Genomic DNA, 17576 nt, shown 5'->3' on the forward strand with positions numbered 1-17576 from the left:
AATGTCTGCACAGAAATGCACTTATCTAATTATTGCCATGCTTCCAACATGTCTTTATAAAACAATGGTATACCATTCAAGTCCATTTGATTTATATCATGATTACAACAAAATATAATTCTCACCCAGTGATCTGAAAAATTTGTCAAAATTTACTTTCCGAACCTGCCACTTTTTTCCAGAACCGTTTGATCGACATTATTCTCCGAGTCTTGACAAATACCTTGAAATTCGTTACTCTGAGTCCCCCAATGTATTAATCTTGATATAATATTTTCCTTTCTATTCTGTCTCTCCCTCCCCAAATAAAATTATAAGAAATCTTTTTGATTTCTTCAAAAATGATTTGTGAGACTGTTATGGAGACGTAACTTAATTTAGTTTTGAAAATACATATATTTTTTAACAATTTAATTTTGCCAAACATAGTTAAAATCTTGTTGCTTCCTCCAACTGATTAGTCTTTTGGTTTTGCTCAAAATTTCCTTATAGGTCTAGTTCAAATCATCTTTTATTGGGAATAACGTGCGTAATATACCCCTAGGATTTTTATATGTTGTTCCCGATGTCCGAACGAAGGTAAACCCGCGGCCTATCGATATCACTCTCCTCTCCCAATCACATTAATTTGTCTTATCCATATTTATCTTTTATCCACATATTTTTCAAAGTTTTTAAAAACTTTCTTCACTCTATTAATTGAATCCATATCTTTTAAAAACAATGTAATAGCATACAACACTTGTTTTATTTTTCTAATCCCAAATCCTACTCCTTATTGTTTTGTTGTAAATGATCTGCTGATCCATTGTAGTGTCCCTTCCATTAATTGTGTGCAGTAGCGCCCGCTTTCGCCATAAACCATACATCCCCATGACCATGTCCATGACAACGTTTGTAAAATTTATGAGAGTGTAATTCTGTATATTGTTTAATAGCTCAAAGGGAAACTATACAGTGCGAGATGGCTAAGACTGTATCTATTTCCGACGAAGTGAGTACTTGGTTTTCAATATTTCAGTTTTCATGTACATGTGTATCACGCGCCGTCGACCGTCCAAATGAAAATGACCGTCATAATGGCAGCTGAACCCGAGGCCATAGTCCTACAGCTTTGCTGCCGCAGCTCCAGCGTACATAAGCTATTGCCTTTGCGCTGATTCGCGTTTCTGAACTGAGCCTGCGCCTGCTGCTGAATGAAGTTCGCGTATGACTACGAAGGTGATTAATGTCTGTTTTTCTTGTTTATTTGCAGACATCCGTAGCAACATCTGGGAAATGGTTTTGGAAAGAAGAAACACAATCGCTTGAATTCCAGGCAAGGTAAAAATTAGTTCAACTTTGTTTTTGTGTGTGTGTGCCGTATTCGTAACCAAAGGCAAAGTTGCTATTGTTTGGGATCTATACAATAAAAGGCCCTCTGCCGGTGTGAATGTCTTTGTAGTGTAGTGGTTATCACGTCTGCTTTACACGCAGAAGGTCCCCAGTTCGAGCCTGGGCGAAGACTTTATTTTTCAACTTTTTTTGCCTTCCATTTTTAAGAATATATTTGTTTGTTCAATAATCAATCAAATATTTGAATGTAAAATAAGATATTTCCAGTTATTTCTTTAAAGTTTTTCTATGCTGAAGATGGATAGAGATATCCAGCCACATTCAGAGAAACTGGTTTTAAAAAGTTTGTGGTCATATATATTGGATGTTATTAGATATGGGTTACTATTATGTGTTAATGATGTCATTCTATAACTTCTTATCGATTATTTTGTATAAAGGCTAAGTCAACACCAAAAAAAAAAGATGCAGAAAAATAAGAGAAACATAGCAAAACAAATTTGAGTAAAATCGGATAACTAATAAGGAAGTTATGAATTTTTTGAAAAGTATGAAAAACTATGAACCTTAAAAAGTCACTACACAAATTGCCAATTTGGTTATCAGTTTGTGACGTCATTGCCTTACTATTTATTAATTGCTTAATATATGTTTATCTCATTAATTCCCCTTTTTATCCCCAAAAACTTGATTTCCCCATGCCTTAATTTGCCCAGGATATAGGGATTTATGTCATATTGCTTGCATGACATTTCACAAAATCTTTTATGAACTTTGGAGAATCGATACTATTTTCTGAATATTGTATATTCATAATCATTGATTAATATATAAATAGTTTATCAAATTCACATTTTTCAAGATTTAAATGAAGAAAAAAATAACTCTGGTGTGAGGAATTAAGATTTTTAAGGGGAAAATTGGAAATTCATATTATCAAAACAAAGAAAACAATGAGTTGGATAGTGGGGCAATGACGTCAAAGACTGAATGAGTTGCCAGTTTGTATTGTGATTTTCAAAGTTTTTCATGTCATTCAAAAATTCATAACTTTCTTATTAGTTATCTGATTTTGCTAAAACTTTTTGTGATTGCATGGTGTGTCTGATTTTCTGCTTTTTAGAGTGGACTTGCTCTTTAAGTATGATTTTGTTATCTTTCCCATTTTTACATATTTCATCATGCCTGTGACAGCTGCCCCATGTCCAAGATCTGTATTGCTATACTGAATTTTTTTCTTCTTCATAACAAATTACCATGATTGATGTGTAGTCCTACAGGATTTCAAGGGGGGGGGGGGGGTCACTCTCATGTACTAAAGTGCTACCCACCCCCCCCCCCCAAACCTGTGAACCTGAAAAGGTACATGTACTGGGACCCTCTTTTTTTGTGTGCGATAAGTGCTTGAAAAACACCCCTTTTTAAGGAAAACGTTGACGATGCTGTATAGCTGAAAAAGGCACCCTTTCAACTCTTTTTCTGGACGCGGGTGCATAGCCAGTCATGTTGGGAGTGCCCCCCCCCCCCCTCCTCCTCCGGACAGGATCATCATATTCAGATGATGATGATTGATGCTACACAAGCAATGCACAAGCAATAAGTGAATTATGAATGAGAGAATTACAAAGTCCTGACCGAATTGCCAATTTGTCTCAATTAAATAACAATCTTATTGAATTATATGATTGTGAATTTTAATATTGTTTCTTTGTTACTGTATTTTGTATGTATTTGATTTATATATAAGTGTACTTATAGTTGGGAGGTCAAGTGATTTTTTTCTTCTCACTCCATATATTTCTTACCCAGTGCTACACAATCACTCGACCAGAAAGATAAGAAGAATCAGAGGAAGAAAAATCATACTTTTGGGGAGGCTGCAAACAAGAAAGACAGGTATCAACCCTTTTTTTTTTTTTACCCAATCGAAGATTTGCAAATTAATAATCATGTAATTGTAGAAAATATAAAAGTTCTAAATGTTATTGTAAAGTGTTTTTTATGACCTTTACTTTCACCCAAGCTGTGTACTTTGATAACAGGATTATTAGAAAGGTGTTGAATTGTTGAAAGGAAGTTTGTAATCTTACTATGGTTAGTTAGCATACTTTCTTTGTTTTCTTATGATATCTATTTAATTGAACATTAATCCAATAGAGAATGTTACAAGTTTATGTGATAACTGATTCTGCCTTTTATGATTTTCAACAAGTAATTGCAATAAATATGATTAATCCTCCGGTAATGGTTAAAGAACAAAGATTAGGAGAATTGTCATGAGTTTGTAATATAAATGCTTTGAATAATTTCCTTTTCTTATGCAGAGCAACACCAAACCGACTCGATGGAAAAGGTCAAGGAGGGTCAAAGGGGAATCAGCGTATTGGTGCTAGGTCAGCAAGGTCAAACAAAGTGGAAAAAGAAACAACTGTGACATTGCAGAGAGTGAAGTGTGAGACAAAGAAGATTCAATCGTGTTTTCAGTACCGAACAAGAAATTGATGTTGTTACTTGTTATTGACATAATGCTTGTAGTAGATAGTAGATCGTCATTATAATAGATCGATAAAGAAAATTCATATTCTTCATCAAAAGCTTGATTACAGTGAACCAGTTATTCAGAAGCGAGGATAAAATAAAGGATGTAATTTGGATGCATTGTTGAATTATTGTTTATAAATATGTAAAATTTTGCCTTCAAAGGTAAAATATTGACTTTTTAAGTTGACAAAGTAATAAAACAGATGTGCTTGCTCTAGTTACTAAAAAAAATGATTGTATATATCACTAAGAATATAAACTTTGTCTTCATTATATGAATATTAAGTTAGTTTTTACCTAGTGTTTAAATTGTGCAGTCATCTGATTTAGTAATACAATTTTTTTTAGATTAATCATCTCACACTTCATTATCATATACTTGATAAGCATACTGCACATTATGGATCCACATGTTTCTATTTTATAATTACTAACCATCTTATTTCAAGTTGTAGCCATTTCAAATAAGAATAGCCTAGCTAAATTCTAACATCACAGTGGATGTAAGTATAATCAAACTATCACCAATTTCTCTTCATAGCTGTTGCCCTGTTCATGCTTAATGAAGTCAACTTTCCCACCGATTCATTTGAGATGTGCTTATTTGAGTAAGTTGTCATGGGAATTTATATATCTAGAAATGGAAGTAAATGTATGGTAGCTTCATCTTTTTTCTTCTTTTAAGATCTCTGTTATATACCGGTAAACATTCATTTATTTATTTTTACATTCGTTTTTTTTAAAGACTTTCAATAATGAAGCAGGAGAAAAATACTATGTTGTTGTTGTTATTATTAAATGTATATTTTGTATAGTCAAATAGTAAGACAAAATATTACAAAGAATGCAATGGATTATAAAAAGATTATCACTCTTCTGCTGTGGATTAATACTTGAACTTATTGATAGTATTCTGTTTTTGTTTTTCCGGATTTGGAGCTCTAAGCATCATCAATTTTCTACCTTTAGATACAATTGAAATGGTATTATTAGCAGTAGATTTAATGTTTGTAGCAGGCTTAGTATCATTATTATATTACTCTGACCATCATCGTATGAATGTATAATTTTCATTTCAGACTAGACCAATTTGATGAGTTTCTCCTTGGATTACTGAACTACTTTTCAAGTTACTTTGACAGAAGTGTTTTGGAAAACAGACCCAAGCAGATGACCACGTAAGAACAAAGCTGCTCAAAGATAACATGAAGGCTTGTCACATGTCTATCAAGATACATTTTGCAGTATGATTGTGATAAGCAGTTTTATAATTTCATAATTTTAATTTGTATAACACTCAGTTTATCCACTGTGTCTCTAAACACTTAACACACACATATATTATTCACATAAAGTGGTGTACTATGTGTACCAAATTGAAAGCTTGGCCGGTAAGAAAGGTTTTCCGAGAGGAATTTATCAACTCAAGTAAGATTTATTTTTCCTATGCAGGTTATAAAAGTAAATACTATCAATATGTGGTCACTGGGGTACAGAACATTTAATTGAGTGCATTATTTTTTGTTGTGTATAAAACAGTGAACCCAGTTTTGCAGAGCAAGCGGCCATGGCTGAAATCACTGAGCGCATGGATGTAGCTCAGAGGCATCTAGCCCAGAGCTACTGTATTCTTATTCTTGGTCTTGGTTTGCATGAACATCATCACATGGGCAGTGGAATGTAAGTGGCATATCACATTCTATAAAACCAGTTACTGTTATATATTTAAGCCCTGCTGCAACCGGCATACCAGAATAAATGCCATAAAAATTAGGTATTGATTGACCCCTTTCCTTTGATAGCTACTGTGACTGCTCGAGCCACTGCTTTACAATTAATCTTCCCTATTGTTAAATATCCACTGATAAGCCCTGATTCACTTTTCTTCTTTTTTTTAATCTTTTTTTTTTAAGGGGGCATGATTATTTTTTTGATTCTGGCTGCATTTCAGTAATGATTTAGTTGTTGTCAAGAGGCAGTTTTTTATATTAACAAATGCCAGTTATAATTTTGTTTTCTTTTATTATCATGTGACAGGAAGAGACAGTCATCTACATACAAAGATAGAGAAATATATGAAGTAAGTGTCGAAATATCTAACATTGTGTGTTTATTTGAGAGGTTATGTATAGCATTCCTTTGTTATAACATGCAACATAAACTTTGTGGAAATTGAATTGTCTAAATTGAATATCTTTACATCCATAGTTAATACATGGAATTTATATTTCACTTCACTCAGAAAAATTCATAATTTCTTGGAGAACATGTGAATGTGTGTAATTTATTTTCTTCAGTTGGTAGTTCAGTGAAAACAACAGGAAATTTATTTGATGTTTGACAATTTTCTGTTTTGAGAGTGGGTGAAAGTTTAATAATTGACCTATTGATAAATTAAATAAATTAAAATGACTGTGTTGATAAAACAGAAAGACTTACAAGTAATCATACCTCCTTCAGATAAATCATATCTCCTTAATCAATGAATAGTACTGTGGCGTAACCGGGCTCTGCCGGGGTAGCGTTCTGCCTGACCTGTCGCAACGACAGGTCAACGCTGACTGACTGACATCTCACGATGTACACATATATATTTCACAATTAACTATAACGCCCTCTACGTCTTACTAAACTACTGGACTAGTTATGCTACAGTACCTTAGTGGATAGATACAATGCTTGGTAAGATAATCATAATTGCAACAAGATCAGAGACACAGTAAATTTTGCAATTGGCTGTTAGTCACATTTTTATGCTAAATGGCCCAGATGTACTTTCCAAGTTAATATTTTTTAAATGATTAATCAACTTATGTTTTGTTTACATTTTTGTTCCATTGAACAGACTTTGTATAAGTTTTGTGTATACCTGGTATGGCTGGTATTCAGAAGAAAGGACCATGATCTCATCAACAAAGAGCTGGGAAGGTGAGTTGCAAAATTCAGTTCTTTCTAGTACTGTATTTTGTTTTCATTACTTTCATTTGCGCTGGATTAAATAAAGGCCTGTTCAAAAGTTGGCAGTCATCTACACTCAAAACTCCCAGATGTGAATTACATACAGGTGACGGTAACATATTGCAGTATCATATTGCATTTTTCAAAGAGTGTATAAATTCTTTTTAATAAGATGTAAATGAATATCACATGTAAATTAATATAGAATCTAATAACACCTAACTGCCTAAAGTAGCACCCGAGGTGCACAAAACAATCAAGAATCATCAGTAATACAAAAGTTTAAAAAACAAATGGCCCTAATCAGACATAATATCTAATATGATGATAAAAATCATCAATTTGTAAGTGTTTATTATCGTCTGTTTATAATCAGAATGGTATTAAATTATTATTTTTAGCACAGAGTTATGCCTTCTGGCTCTCAACAGAACTTATCAAAAAGGTTAAAAGGTCCATGAAGATGACTGAACCTTACTGATTGATTTTAATTTCAGAATCTTGAGGTCTGATGTGTTCAACCCTGCCCTGCGAGTCAAGAATTCCTTGGATGAAGATGCTGAGAATGAAGAAGAAGCAATCAGGGATATGTTTACCTTCACCCCAGCCACCACTCCAGCCGAAAGAAGAAGACAAAATAGGTACGTTATCAAGTTATATTCTCTCATCTCATTGCCAACAAGTACTATCAATGCAAGCAATTTCTATCACATGCTATCCAGGGCAATCAGTAGTGTGTGATGTTTAACATATTTTCTCTTTTTTCTTTTTTAATTAAGTTGTCTATGTATCAGAATTACTGTTATAGTATAACTTTCACTTAATTTCTTGTATAGAAATATTTCAGAATGTACATAATTATGTTAAACCAATTACTGATTAGTATGTTAGCTTGGAATTTGAATATTGTCCCATTGAAGATTAAATGATAATATTTTTTATTCTATTACCATGCATTGATCAGTAAATCCATACTCTTGATACAATAATGATTTCATAAAAAAACTTTGAATCATCATATAGTTGATTGTTTTAGAAATAATGTGCACATGATATGCTATGCTTTTAGAAATAATGTGCACACATAGAAGGAATTTGTATTGACTTCAATCGTTCAATGGATGACAGATATATATTTGCATTTTTTGTAAAAAGTAATTTCACTTTCTTTCTTTTTCTATTCCAGAGAGAGACCTTCAATTACAAATATAATCAAGTGAGTATGACAAGATAAGAACAAATATATAATGTCTGAAATACTTATTACATTTTAAACAAATATTTTAATGTGAAGAATTTGTAAAGGATATTTCAGTGATGCCAAAAGTGAAATATATTAATGAGTTATATTCAAATGATGGGCTACTGAACTATTTACCATGATTTTGTTTTCTTTGTAATATGACATATTTTGAAACATTGTAGACTAAGGTTTCAGATGCATTAAATTGAATATTTATAGCAATGATGTATGTTTGAAATGTTTTTCCACTCATCTTGTTTATCAGGACGAGATCACCAGTTCTCAAGTCACTACTCCCCACTCCTAAAGAAGCTAATGAATACTTGTTTGGCAAGATGACATTGGATGCTTCTGGGTAAGAAACTGGATTTAATTCTTTCAGAAAAACTAGACAAATATTAGGGGTTCATTGCTATTTGGGAATCCATATTTGCTTTTCCTACCACCAAAGAAGATATTTTGCTTTTTAAAATTTTTTTTTTAATCAGAACTGACAATTTGTTATATAAGTACTTCTTTGTCTCCCCTTTGAAATATTTAGATTTAGATTATTACTTTTTAAATGTGTAGGAAATTTTGATTAAAATGATAATTTCTGACAAAAGGAAAGAATGTGAGAAAATTATGTATGTTAGCTAAGTCATCGCCTTTTTTTTTTCTATTTTAATTTTGATCTTACTAAATGAATTTTTATCTTTTCACAGAAAATCTCAAACACCAGATTCTAATTCACCAGCTGGGAAAGGAAGACCTTCATTCTTCAAGAAAAAGTGAGTAGAGATTATATAAAACATGCATTCATGAAAAGATCTTTAGCAGTTGAAGTCGGAAATCATTTAATCATCACCTTAGTAATCAAAGATGTGTATAGAATGATAAGTATTAAGAAAATACTTCTGATCTACTTTGAGATTATTTTGAAGATTGGGTGTAAAGTGCGCCTCCAAAGCAGAGAGCTGATTTGTAAATGTCACACCTTTTAATTATGTGGATATTATTTTTATGCCTCCGCCACCGAAGGTGGTGCCGGAGGCATCATGTTTTCGGGTTGTCCGTCCGTACGTCCGTCCCGTTTGACCGTTATCACAATATCTCAAGAACCATTTAAGATTTAAACTTAAGACTCGGGAATAGTATTTATCACCATAGGAAGACGATCTGATTAGATTTTGGAGTACGTAGGTCAAAGGTCACAGGTCACAGAGGTCAACTTATGAAATTCCTTGTATTGAGTTTGTGAGCGCGATATCTCAAGAACCATTTGAGATTTAAACTTCAAACTTAAGGATAGTATGTATCACCATAGGAAGACGATCTGATTAGATTTTGGAGCACGTATGTCAAAGGTCAAGGGTCACAGAGGTCAACTTATGAAATTCCATACATTGAGATTGTTATCATGATATCTCAAGAACCACTGGAGATTTAAACTTCAAACTTAGTGATAGTGTGTATCACTATAGGAAAACAATCTGATTACATTTTGGAGCATGTAGGTCAAAGGTCAAGGGTCATAGAGGTCAACTTATTAAATTCCATACATTGAGATTGTTATCATGATATCTCAAGAACCACTGGAGATGTAAAAACTTCAAACTTAAGGATAGTATGTATCACCATAGGAAGACGATCTGATTAGATTTTGGAGCACGTAGGTCAAAGGTCAAGGGTCACAGAGGTCAACTTATGAAATTCCATACATTGAGATTGTTATCATAATATCTCAAGAACCACTGGAGAATTTTCACTTCAAACTTAATGATAGTATGTATCACCATATCATAATATCTCAAGAACCACTGGAGATTTAAACTTCAAACTTAATGATAGTGTGTATCACCATAGGAAGACAATCTGATTAGAGTTTGGAGCACGTAGGTCAAAGGTCAAGGGTCACAGAGGTCAACTTATGAAATTCCATACATTGAGATTGTTATCATGATATCTCAAGAACCACTGGAGATTTAAACTCCAAACTTGTTTAAATTGCTCTATGGCGGAGGCATCATTTTCGACTGCGCGCAGTCAAAATTCCATCTAGTTTTAAATAGAAAGTTATACCCGAACACTTATGCGTCATGGAATTCAAATAACTGCTGTTGAAAGTTTAACTTCTTGTCAAATTGTTAGATCATTTTTCTGCACCAGGTTTGCTTTGTTTTGTTGTTTTATTGATTCATATGCTAATTTTAGTGCATGAACATGTGTGCTTTGTCAATGTCCATTCACTTTGCGTGGTATGATCCTGGTATTAAAGACATTTTATTTCCATCTGTACAACAGCATTGGTATCATTGGTGAACCACTGAACCAGTTTAACCCTCAGACCCTGGCTCCTGTCGGGTCGGAACAAGATGAAGAAACAGAAGAAGATCAGACCAAGAGAGAGTAAGTTTATTTGTTTCATTTCAGGGGGGGGGGGTCTAGTGTTTGTTTATTGTAGTTTACCCACCTATGATGGGTTCCGTTTGTGGATGTATTGCTATTCTTGTTTAATCCCATCATGAAAAAACACTGTTATTACAGATTAGAGTAATATTTATCATCTTATTCTCTTATATGAGAGAAGTAGACATGAAAATGATAAAACCCACTGGGCACTGAGAATGTTATTTTTCAACCCTGTAGAAATCTTGAATAATGATAATATTAAGCACACAATGTAGTCAAAACAACTTTCTCATATCTATGATGTTTAAACGAGAAATAAAACACTAATTTGTCAGTATCATACAATTACCAACAATTTATGAGAAATTCATACATCTAAATATTTCAATTTAACATGTTCGCTTAAAGTCAAAAGCAACAACGTCCTGTACAAATAATGTTTATCATAATAATTCTATGTTCCTATAGGTACCTTGGTAATAGATTTTATGTGATGTAATCACTCATGATCCATTTTTATTCATCCATTCTTTCATTAGTAATAACCATTTCATTATGATCTTTTACTTTCTAATTGATTTCATGACATACTCGTGTAATAATTTAATTCATTTCACTTCACTCCCTTTCACATTTTTACTCCCATTGCATCCATTTCTTATCAATATATTCTTTTACCTTCATCTAATTTTAATGTTATCTCAATCTTATCATTTATGTTATTTCAATGCATTAATATTTGTTTGATTGTGATCTAATTTCTAATCACTTTTCATAGCTGGTAGGTTTCATAGACCTTGTGCTTGTCATTATTTTAATGTTGAATCTTAGATAATGATGTTCACTGAAATATGAGATGAATGTGGTATATCTAACTTTATTTGCATTTCACATTGGTAAATATTATTAAATAATTTGATCAAGCATGATATATAAAGTGGCTACATTCTTAAATTTCCATGGTCACCAATCATCTTTAAAATAACAAAGAGCTTGTGAAATGAAACCCAAATTGAACTGGTGATAAAAGTTTTGAATGTAGACACAATATAATGATATAATCTTACATGTTCATTATATTGTGCTCTTTATATACAACTCTGATGAAATGATTTGAACATTAAGCAACTTCCCATCCATTAAAAGAACTATAAAAAAAAAAATTAAAAATAGAAGCAAAATTAACAAGGAGACTAAACTACACTTACAGGCTTTCATACTACCATGTTTTTCCTGTCAATCATGCAATGCTGTAAATATCTAGTAGACAAAGGCCTGAATTCACAAAGGAGGTTTAAATTTAAACCTCCTTTGTGAATCCGGGCCATAGTGTCTAGTAACTTAGTGTTTAAAGGCCATGTACAGTAAAGGTAATTTCTCAATGAGAAAAACTTGAATGCTGATCATTTGGATGTGGACAATTACTGTTAAGGGTATGAATTTTAATGGTATTACAAAGATAAAGTAAAACAATAGATAAGCTACAAAGGAATGATACTTTACAAACTGTTTTTACATTACATTATTTGGATTTTATAACAGTTTAATTGGAGAAAAAATATGATAAAGGGAAAGGAATTACCAACATTGTACATGATGTAGATTGTGTGTTCTTCTATTGATGTTTCAACAAATAGCAAACTGTTAATATTATTGATTTTTCTTCTTAATCAATCTTACCCCTAATATGTATTAGAATGTTAGTTTCTACAGTATCCTTTCTGCAATTTAGTTTGATTCTCCTCACCATTCCTCTTTGCGCAAACTTTTATTCTGTTTTTCTCAGAGGATTTGCCGGGACGCCTACCAAGCCAGCACCAATGCAAGGTACCTAAATATTCATCTTTTTTACTTTCATTTCAACATTAACTCTTTGTTTGCTTTGTTCGCCGATTTGCACGGACGTAGGCGTGCCAACTTCGCATTTTTGCACAGATGTATACGAGTCAATTAGACATTCATAATACCGCTCGCAGTGTGTAGCCACGCGTTGCGTTTACTATTGTTTACATTGTATACATCGCACACTTTCCGGTAAACTGTTTTTCTTCATAGTGTTACATTCGAAATTACCGTGTATTTAGCGGTTTTCTTTGGATTTTTTTTACTGATGTTACGATGGCACCTGCTGGAAAACGTCAACGTGTGTTTAGTGTAGAGGAGGCTCGAGATCTTGTTACTATGGAAGCATGGAGCATGGACTCTGATTCCGACGAATCGAGCAGTGACGAAGACTCTAGTGATAAAAGTGTTCCCTGAGAGTAGACTGATAGAATAAGAATGAATAAAAATTAATGAAAGAGCTAGAGATGACAGCAAGAAAGAGAGTAGACTGATAGAATAAGAATGAATAAAAAAAATGAAAGAAGGAGATAGAGATGACAGCAAGAAAGAGAGTAGACAGTGATAGAATAAGAATGAATAAAAATAATGAAAGAAAGAGATAGAGATGACAGCAAGAAAGAGAGTAGACTGATAGAATAAGAATGAATAAAAATTAATGAAAGAGCTAGAGATGACAGCAAGAAAGAGAGTAGACAGTGATAGAATAAGAATGAATAAAACTAATGAAAGAAAGATGTATCCTGTCTTGCCGTCATCTTTATATCTTTCTTTTATTATCTTTATTCATTCTTATGCTATCAGTGTTTACTCTCTTTCTTTCCGTCATCTCTATCTTATTATTATTATCATTTTCCTATCTATATGTACCCTATGTCTTGCCGTCATCTGTATATCTTTTTCTTATTATCTTTATTCATTATTATGCTATGAGTGTAATACTCTCTTTCTTGCCGTCATCTCTATCTCATTATTATTATCATTTTCCTATCTATATGTACCCTATGTCTTGCCGTCATCTCTATATCTTTCTCTTATTATCTTTATTCATTCTTATGCTATCAGTGTTTACTCTCTTTCTTTCCGTCATCTCTATCTTATTATTATTATCATTTTCCTATCTATAATTATGTACCCTATGTCTTGCCGTCATCTCTATATCTTTCTCTTATTATCTTTATTCATTCTTATGCTATCAGTGTTTACTCTCTTTCTTGCCGTCATCTCTATCTTATTATTATTATCATTTTCCTATCTATATGTACCCTATGTTTTGCCGTCATCTGTATATCTTTCTCTTATTATCTTTATTCATTCTTATGCTATCAGTGTTTACTCTCTTTCTTGCCGTCATCTCTATCTTATTATTATTATTATTTTCCTATCAATATGTATCCTATGTCTTGCCGTCATCTCTATATATTTCTCTTATTATCTTTATTCATTCTTGTGCTATCAGTGTTTACTCTCTTTCTTTCCGTCATCTCTATCTTTTTATTATTATCATTTTCCTATCTATATGTACCCTATGTCTTGCCGTCATCTCTATATCTTTCTCTTATTATCTTTATTCATTCTTATGCTATCAGTGTTTACTCTCTTTCTTTCCGTCATCTCTATCTTATTATTATTATCATTTTCCTATCTATATGTACCCTATGTCTTGCCGTCATCTCTATATCTTTCTCTTATTATCTTTATTCATTCTTATGCTATCAGTGTTTACTCTCTTTCTTTCCGTCATCTCTATCTCATTATTATTGTTATTTTCGTATCAATATGTATCCTGTCTTGCCGTCATCTTTATCTCTTTCTCTTATAATCTTTATTCACAGTAAAGTCCTTTCATTTCATATCACTATTTCTCTCTCATAATGTCTCTCACGTCCGTTCTCCATATTTTATTCATTGCATACTCCACTCGTCAATCATTTCTGATAATAAGCTCTCTCACAATAAAGTAAATGGAAAACAATGCAATATAGTTTATATTTTAAGATTGATTCATTCTTTCTTTGTATATCTATGGCTGTGATAAATGTACTTGAAATCAATTTTATTGAGGGGTAAAGAAGGTGAGAGAACAGATGCGGTGAACATTCATAATGAGACATTTCAATAAGATGCTGATTATGTCATGTATATCACATATAATATATTATGCCTATACCATTTTTACATGCTCATACCAGTGGGCAAAATCAATAACATTCTCTTATTTCTTATTGACTTATCATGGCACAACAAAGAAAAACATCCCCACGACGTCCCTTTTCATGCCCCGCTAAACCGGACATTGACAATAACCTGGGGTAATAGGGATTTCAATGGGCAGATTAGCCCATTGTCAAGGGTGGCTGAGCGGGGTACTTTCAAGTCTCTCCCTATTGAACTTCTTTTCTTCAACAACCTAAATACTAACCTTCTGAATTGTTAGAATACTTGAGCAAGGTATGTAAAGAAAGGTAAGAAGTCCACCTTTCTAATAGATTCGATTTGAAGATGTCTTATCATTGCTAAATAAGAAATTCTAGAGGGATAAAAAACTGCCGTAAATAAGAAAAATTAAACATTATATAATTATGATTATTATAAAAATGATAATTCAAAATATAACAAATGACGGTTCATCGAAAAGCACGTTTTCCGGTCTACAACTTTGCTGCACAATATTTTTCATCATGATCATCCAGTGAAGAGTTATAGCCTCTTGATTCAGCAGAGTCAATAAAGATTCCCTCGAAATGTGTGACCCTAAAAGAATGTGGCACAGGGGGGTTTTTTAAGTGGCGCATAAAGAGTTAAGAATGGAAGAATAATGCATTAGATTATCACATGAAAAAATAATTAAAAGTACACATACTCTCAAAGGTAATGTTTCAGCTGTGTTATTAAATCATCACAAAGAAGATGTAAATTTAGGTCAACATTTATTCATATTTACTCTTTTGGGAAGTTTCTTGGAGATTGGTGATTTAGCATACAAATGGCTGAACCTATCCATCTAGTGCATTAAATTGAATTCCACCATGGTTCCTTCAAACGTTTTCCATTTTCTTCCCCCTCCCCCCAGGTGGAGTGAGTCGTCAGATGACCTCCTTGTCACAAGCCACAGATGTATTCTCAGATGACGAAGACTGAAGGACATACCCCTTAATTTCTCTTTGTAATGTTATTTTCATCTTTCCGTCCTTTCTCCTTATATAAAGATGCAATAGCCTTGATCCTTTTACATGTATATCTGATATATAAAAGTTTCCACCTGGAGTAATTGGTCTAATTTTGCCTCAAGATTTTTTTTTTTTTTGATGAGGCATAACATTGCAAATTTATAATGAGTTATTGCCTTTAATGATGATGTTGTTGTTTAATGCGGGAATTAACATTAGTCAATATTTATTAAGTGTATTTCTATAGTTGGTAAAAACTCAACTTGATTTACAGATGGAGAGAAAGAGAGAGAGAGAGAGAGAGAGGGAGAGAGAGAGAGAGAAAAATAAAAAGACAGATTAAGGGGGGATTACTACACACAAGAGCAACACAGAGATGTTGGAAAATTCCACTTGCAAAAAAGAAAAAACACCATCCTGCATTAGCAATTCATATGAGTATTCAAAATTACAGCCGAAATGTTATCCATGTTGACTTATCATTACTGTAATAAAAGGAGAAGTAATTCTGGAAAAAAAGTAGACAAGGATCCCAGGACTATTGATTTTATACACAGGATAAACACATTGGACACTTTGGTTTCTAATTACCAACAAAAGACAAATATGAGAAAGATATTAGTTGAAAAGATATAGTAATTGTGTATAATTACTGTTATGATTTGTTATTTTATTTTGTAACATCAGTGTCTTTATAGGTCACTAGTGCAGTTTGATGACGATTTTGATACAAGTACTTAGTGGTTTTAAAGCTGGCACATGTATAATATCATTTTTGCTGTATGGAGATGGCTATTGATTAAAATAACCTATTATTAGCTCTTTTGAATATCTCTGGGCATGTATTATCATTGCAAAAGCTACATTTCTTTAGAACTTTTTAATCTGAAATGAATGAATACAGATTTGTACAAGTATACTTATATTATGTAATTACCAAATGCTGTACAACATTGGACGTTATCATTATGTATATCATTGTAGCAAAATTACCATTTCAACAAAATAATTAATTAAATAAAAATTAAATAATTAAAACGTTATGATTATACTATTCTTTTTCAGTTAAATTGTTAGTCTGTTCACATCTGGTAATCTTGATATTAGTCTAAATGTGTATCTGCAAGTATAATAAAGGTGTAAACAGGAATTTCACTTTTGTACTATAAAATCATTTCCAATTATATCTGTCTATTTTAAACCATATTGTGATGTTAGCATATTATTAATTGATGTAGAAATTGGTTCCGTCAAAATTTTTGTCTAAAAAAGCGAAGAAAACCTTTAATATAAAATAAAAGTCAGCTATACTAGAATGTTATAATTATTGTAATGAATAAAAAAAAACATGTTTTCACTTTGACATGTGCAGTTGAAAATAAAGAAATATGATTTGTTGATACATGAATTATTCAAATGAATGCAAATGATCTTTACAGGAAATCGTCAAGGTTGTCAAATACCAACACATTATTTGTAACGTTATTTCAGGATAACAATGTAATTTAAAATTAGGGTAGATAATATGGTTTACATTAAGTTAAAATTCATTACTTTTTTGCCTCCCACATTTAGCCTATAGTGTGACTTTTTTATTGGGTGGAAACTTTTTTTGAAATGCATTAATACAGTAACATAAATATGTTATTATTTGCTTATCTATGTTGCATTTGTTTGGGGAAAAAGAGGGACTGTTTAGATCTCTTTAAATAATTTCACATGCCCCATACAATGTATACCAGTAGATGAATAGTTTTTAACATGGAAAACATCAGAGGAAAGCATTTAGAAGCCTCCGACTTGGAGTGTTATATGTGTAGAACATATGACATGTAAATACTCTTATTTACATCTCTATCTTACAGATTAATATATATATAGGATATATTGCTTTAATAAATGTGTCGAGTAATGCTAATTGAGTGTTTGAAATTGTCAGGCGTTTGATTAGAATATATTGAAAGATTACTTCACTAATTTACGTAGAGAGAGAGGGGTAGAGGGTGAAAATGATATAGAGGAAAGAAGGGGAAGAGACAAGGAGAGGAGAGAAAGAGATTTAAAAATAATGGGGAGGTGGTAGGGGTTAGGGGAGA

The 17576-nt window shown here is 32.4% G+C and overlaps 1 protein-coding gene and 1 non-coding gene across 3 annotated transcripts; both read left to right on the forward strand.

Annotated features, from left to right (window-relative positions):
* The first annotated feature begins 877 nt into the window (after positions 1-877).
* On the forward strand, positions 878-16630 carry LOC575437 (protein phosphatase 1 regulatory subunit 36). Of its 2 annotated transcripts, XM_030998668.1 has the most exons (16): positions 878-994; positions 1256-1323; positions 3145-3231; positions 3660-3787; positions 4418-4484; positions 4956-5054; positions 5416-5556; positions 5914-5956; positions 6722-6804; positions 7332-7475; positions 8021-8050; positions 8343-8432; positions 8782-8847; positions 10361-10465; positions 12255-12295; positions 15384-16630. In XM_030998668.1, the coding sequence occupies exons 1-16, from the start codon at positions 965-967 to the stop codon at positions 15449-15451; spliced, it is 1290 nt and encodes a 429-aa protein (XP_030854528.1). In that variant the 5' UTR covers positions 878-964; the 3' UTR covers positions 15452-16630. The 2 variants fall into 2 exon arrangements, with proteins under 2 accessions (XP_030854528.1, XP_030854529.1); XM_030998669.1 differs by lacking the exon at positions 3145-3231.
* Positions 1435-1507, forward strand: TRNAV-UAC. Its single transcript has one exon. It is a non-coding gene; the product is annotated as a tRNA-Val (tRNA).
* Positions 16631-17576: the final 946 nt, after the last annotated feature.

This window comes from Strongylocentrotus purpuratus, unplaced genomic scaffold, assembly GCF_000002235.5.
Source record: "Strongylocentrotus purpuratus isolate Spur 01 unplaced genomic scaffold, Spur_5.0 spur5_scaffold_5, whole genome shotgun sequence".
Classification (NCBI taxonomy): Eukaryota; Metazoa; Echinodermata; class Echinoidea; order Camarodonta; family Strongylocentrotidae; genus Strongylocentrotus; species Strongylocentrotus purpuratus.

Excerpts from the sequence above, each read along its gene's own strand:
- LOC575437 (XM_030998668.1), top strand. The coding sequence starts at position 965 with ATGGCTAAGACTGTATCTATTTCCGACGAA. Across the intron at positions 3,788-4,417 it reads GACATTGCAGAGAGTGAAGT|CTGTTGCCCTGTTCATGCTT; the intron begins GTGAGACAAAGA and ends TTCTCTTCATAG. Across the intron at positions 5,957-6,721 it reads AAGATAGAGAAATATATGAA|ACTTTGTATAAGTTTTGTGT; the intron begins GTAAGTGTCGAA and ends TCCATTGAACAG.